Source organism: Poecilia latipinna, unplaced genomic scaffold (assembly GCF_001443285.1).
Source record: "Poecilia latipinna isolate Pla-1442-1.1 unplaced genomic scaffold, P_latipinna-1.0 Scaffold1354, whole genome shotgun sequence".
In the NCBI taxonomy this organism is placed as follows: domain Eukaryota; kingdom Metazoa; phylum Chordata; class Actinopteri; order Cyprinodontiformes; family Poeciliidae; genus Poecilia; species Poecilia latipinna.
Genome location: NW_015113970.1, coordinates 44,943 through 48,383, shown reverse-complemented (window position 1 = coordinate 48,383; position 3,441 = coordinate 44,943). Strand labels below are relative to the sequence as shown.

Sequence of the window (3,441 nt, the reverse complement as noted above, 5' to 3'; positions counted from 1 at the left end):
TAGTCATTAACTAAGTTCTAAGTATCCCTTCAGTTCATCTTAAGGTGTAAATGTTCAGATGTGGGTTTAGACTGAAACTCCACCTGTCTGGAATATAAACTGAATTGTTCTCATAAAACTAAAGTCTTGAGTTTTTATTATAGATCTTGGTATTGTACATTAACTGGAGCTGAAATGTCCTTCACTGGTTGGTTGATTTGGGATAAAATCATTTGGTTTCAATTCAGTTAAAATTTCACTACATGTCTGATTTGTCTCCTGTGTGATAATTGAGATTGGTTTCTGTCCAATCAAATCTCTATTTTATGCCCCAACAATGTTTAGGGAAAAAAAATTGATTTTAAAAAGAAAACATCCTCATCAAAGTGTTTAAATGCCTGTTTACAGGCTACCAGCTGTGTGACAACAGTGTGGGTGTTCTGTTCAACGATTACACTCGTCTCATCATGTACGCGGACGGAGACAGCCTGCAGTACATCGACAAGATGGCTGCCGAGTCCTACATGAGCGTCCGCTCGTTCCCCACTACACTCAACAAGAAGGTCAGCATTCAGCTCCTGGTTGAGCTCATTTTCTGCTCTGGATAAAAGTTAATAAACGATTCTCTATTAGTCTTTAGGGAAGCTTAAATGCCGTCTTTAGTACTAGATACATTTCTTTTATTTTTTTTTTTAGATAACATTGCTTAAGTACTTCCGTAACTACATGAGCGAGCACCTGCTGAAGGCCGGCGCCAACGTGGCACGGCGGGAAGGGGACGAGCTCGCGCGGCTGCCGTACCTCTCGCTGTGGTTTAGAACAAAAAGCGCCATCGTCCTGCACCTCAGCAACGGCACGGTCCAGATCAACTTCTTCCAGGTTAGTTGACCTGCATCGCTCCGTCTCCTGCTGTCCGTCCTCAGCCTCACCATGCTCCATGCTCAAGCCATTATCTGTTTTTTTTGTTTGTTTTATTTTGTTTTAGGACCACACTAAACTGATCCTCTGCCCGCTGATGGCTGCTGTGACCTACATTGACGAGAAGCGGGACTTCCGCACCTACAAGCTGTCTTTGCTGGAGGAGTTCGGCTGCTGCAGGGAGCTGGCCAGCCGCATGCGCTATGCCAAGCTCATGGTGGAGAAACTGCTGGACAGCAAGTCTTCTTCTGCTGCACATTAGATGAGGTTTTTCTCCAATCAGTCTGTCAATGCCTCAATACTTCTTTTTTTTTTTTTTTCATTTTAATTTTTTTTATCAAGGCAGGCGGTGCTACTTCTCTTCCTAAAATGACCCGTACCATGAAAACCCTTTTCGTATGACAAAACATAATTTCCTCTTCCTGTTTTAAATATTTCTGCTGTTTAATAGTTGCTTTCACTCTTACCTTGACTTTGCTGATAAAGCCTTTAAACAACCACAGCTGCTGTACTGGAATCAGCGCTGTGGATAATCTTGTATATTCAACCAAGTTGTGGAAGTAAAGGTGAAAATTTATGTTAAAATACATGATTTCTACTTGTGCACTGTTGTCTTTCATGGAATGCTACAGAGGTGGAAAACGCGTTGGACTCAGGTGGATTTAAAAACAGCTTCTCTGGTCTGCTTCTCTTGTTTCAATTTGTTTTCTGTGTCGAGGATTAGACCATGTTTATATGTCTTCATCATGTACATTCTTCCTGTTTTTCTTATTTTTAAGTTCTACATGTGAGTCGTCAATTAGATAAAATTGTACATACTGCTGAGTATGCATACATATTTTAGAGATGGTATAACTGCCCAAGTTTAAATAAAGATTCTTCTCAAATGGTCATTCTTCTGAATTTTAAATGCAGGTTTTGGTATGTGTGAACAGTTCCAGTGTGTTTTAAATGTATATGTTAAAATCAACCGGTCCCTCTCACAGGAAAATTTTGCACAAATTAGGAAATCAGTCTCATGAGGAGGATGGTCAGCGTTCATCATTTTCTTGATCATGTGAAGAATCCTTTGCATTGTCATATCCAGAGGTTCCACAGTCGTCCCAAAACAGAACCAGTCATCTTTATCAGGCTATTGCTTTTTAAATGTTTTTAAAATTGGACACCCATTGTTATCTGTATTGTTTATGATTGTCAAATTGAAACATATTTTCCACACAAGAATTATTTCACATTTCAACCCTAAAATCTCACATTTTTACATGTGAGTTGGGAGACAGGACAAAACCTAAATTTCTGCACATTTATTGACTTATATTTATGAATTTAGATGTCTATGCATGGATTTTTAATTGACAATCTTACCCCATTCATAACTTGTTTCCATAGCAACTAAACAAGACCCAGACAGGCTTTGACATCATGTTGATGAGAACCTCTATGTTCTCATCGATGTCATAACAGTTCAAAGAGATACAAGAATTCTCAGTTTGCTTCTCAACTTGGTTGGAGGTAGATTGATTCCAGAGAGACGACTTCAAACTGATTTTACAAACCATTTTAACTGTTCACCAAGTCAAGAGGATTTTTTATATTTATGGGACCTTGGATTTCTTGTTAGGAAGGGAGTTGAAAAGTTGTTAGGATAGAGCATAAGAGGCAAAGACGTTTTAGTAGAGAGCTCTGAGGATGAGAGATCAAAATACTTTGGTTTGGACATTGAACCGTGAAGCCCAAAAGGACATGGAAGATTCCTCTAAGGATGAGAAAGTTACCGTCAAAACCACAACTATGGATTTAACAGTAAAGGCATCAGGAGACTTTGTTGTTTTTGAAAGTCTCAATGTTCCTCATGACCAAATGGACCTGGATGTGTTTGCTTGCTCACAGGTTGTTTGAGTTACCTTTACAACCACAGCTAACTCTTTATCAACACAGACATTACAAACTGTCTTTACCAGTCTTCCCAAAAACATAAAGGACCTGGATGTGAAATCAAACTGTGACGGCGAGGAAATTGTGATAAATTTTAAAGAAATTTCTTTGGATTCTTCGTCAGAAGAAAACTTAAAAGATGAAATTCAAAATGACACAGATGATTTCGACAGCGTGGATGTTAATCTTGAGTCAACCACGTATTTTTTTCAAATTTTTCAACTTATTTAACTGTTGGATGAATGCCAAGGAAAACCGATGCAATGGAGAAAGAAGGAGACCATCTCTGGTTCATCAAGTCTGATTATGATGAGTTTCATTTTATCTGTGCTGTAAACTAAGAGCTGTGACTTAGTTTGTGAGTGATGGTAACCTTCATCAGGTGAAAACTTCACATCTTATCTAGTATTGCTTTGCTCATAGAAAAACTTTTCTCAACAATTTAGAACATTAAAATGTTTCTCTTTTCTTTTTCTTGTGTATTGTAGATGCTTGCTGTAATTTCTGCCATATTTGTGATTAGTGCAAACTTGACTCATAACTTTAAATGTTTAACCAATTGGAATGTTTTATATGTTTTTTTTTTGTTTTTTTTTTTAATAATGCAAT

General features: G+C 37.9%; 1 protein-coding gene across 1 annotated transcript in view; it reads left to right on the top strand.

Annotated features, from left to right (window-relative positions):
• Window positions 1-1,790, top strand: part of plk1 (polo-like kinase 1 (Drosophila)) — an 8,369-nt gene extending 6,579 nt beyond the window's left edge. The window contains exons 9-11 of the mRNA XM_015056117.1: window positions 388-542; window positions 676-858; window positions 965-1,790. Coding sequence (XP_014911603.1) covers window positions 388-542; window positions 676-858; window positions 965-1,159 — 533 coding nt within the window. The 3' untranslated portion in view covers window positions 1,160-1,790. The remainder of the gene's footprint in view (window positions 1-387; window positions 543-675; window positions 859-964) is intronic.
• Window positions 1,791-3,441: the final 1,651 nt, after the last annotated feature.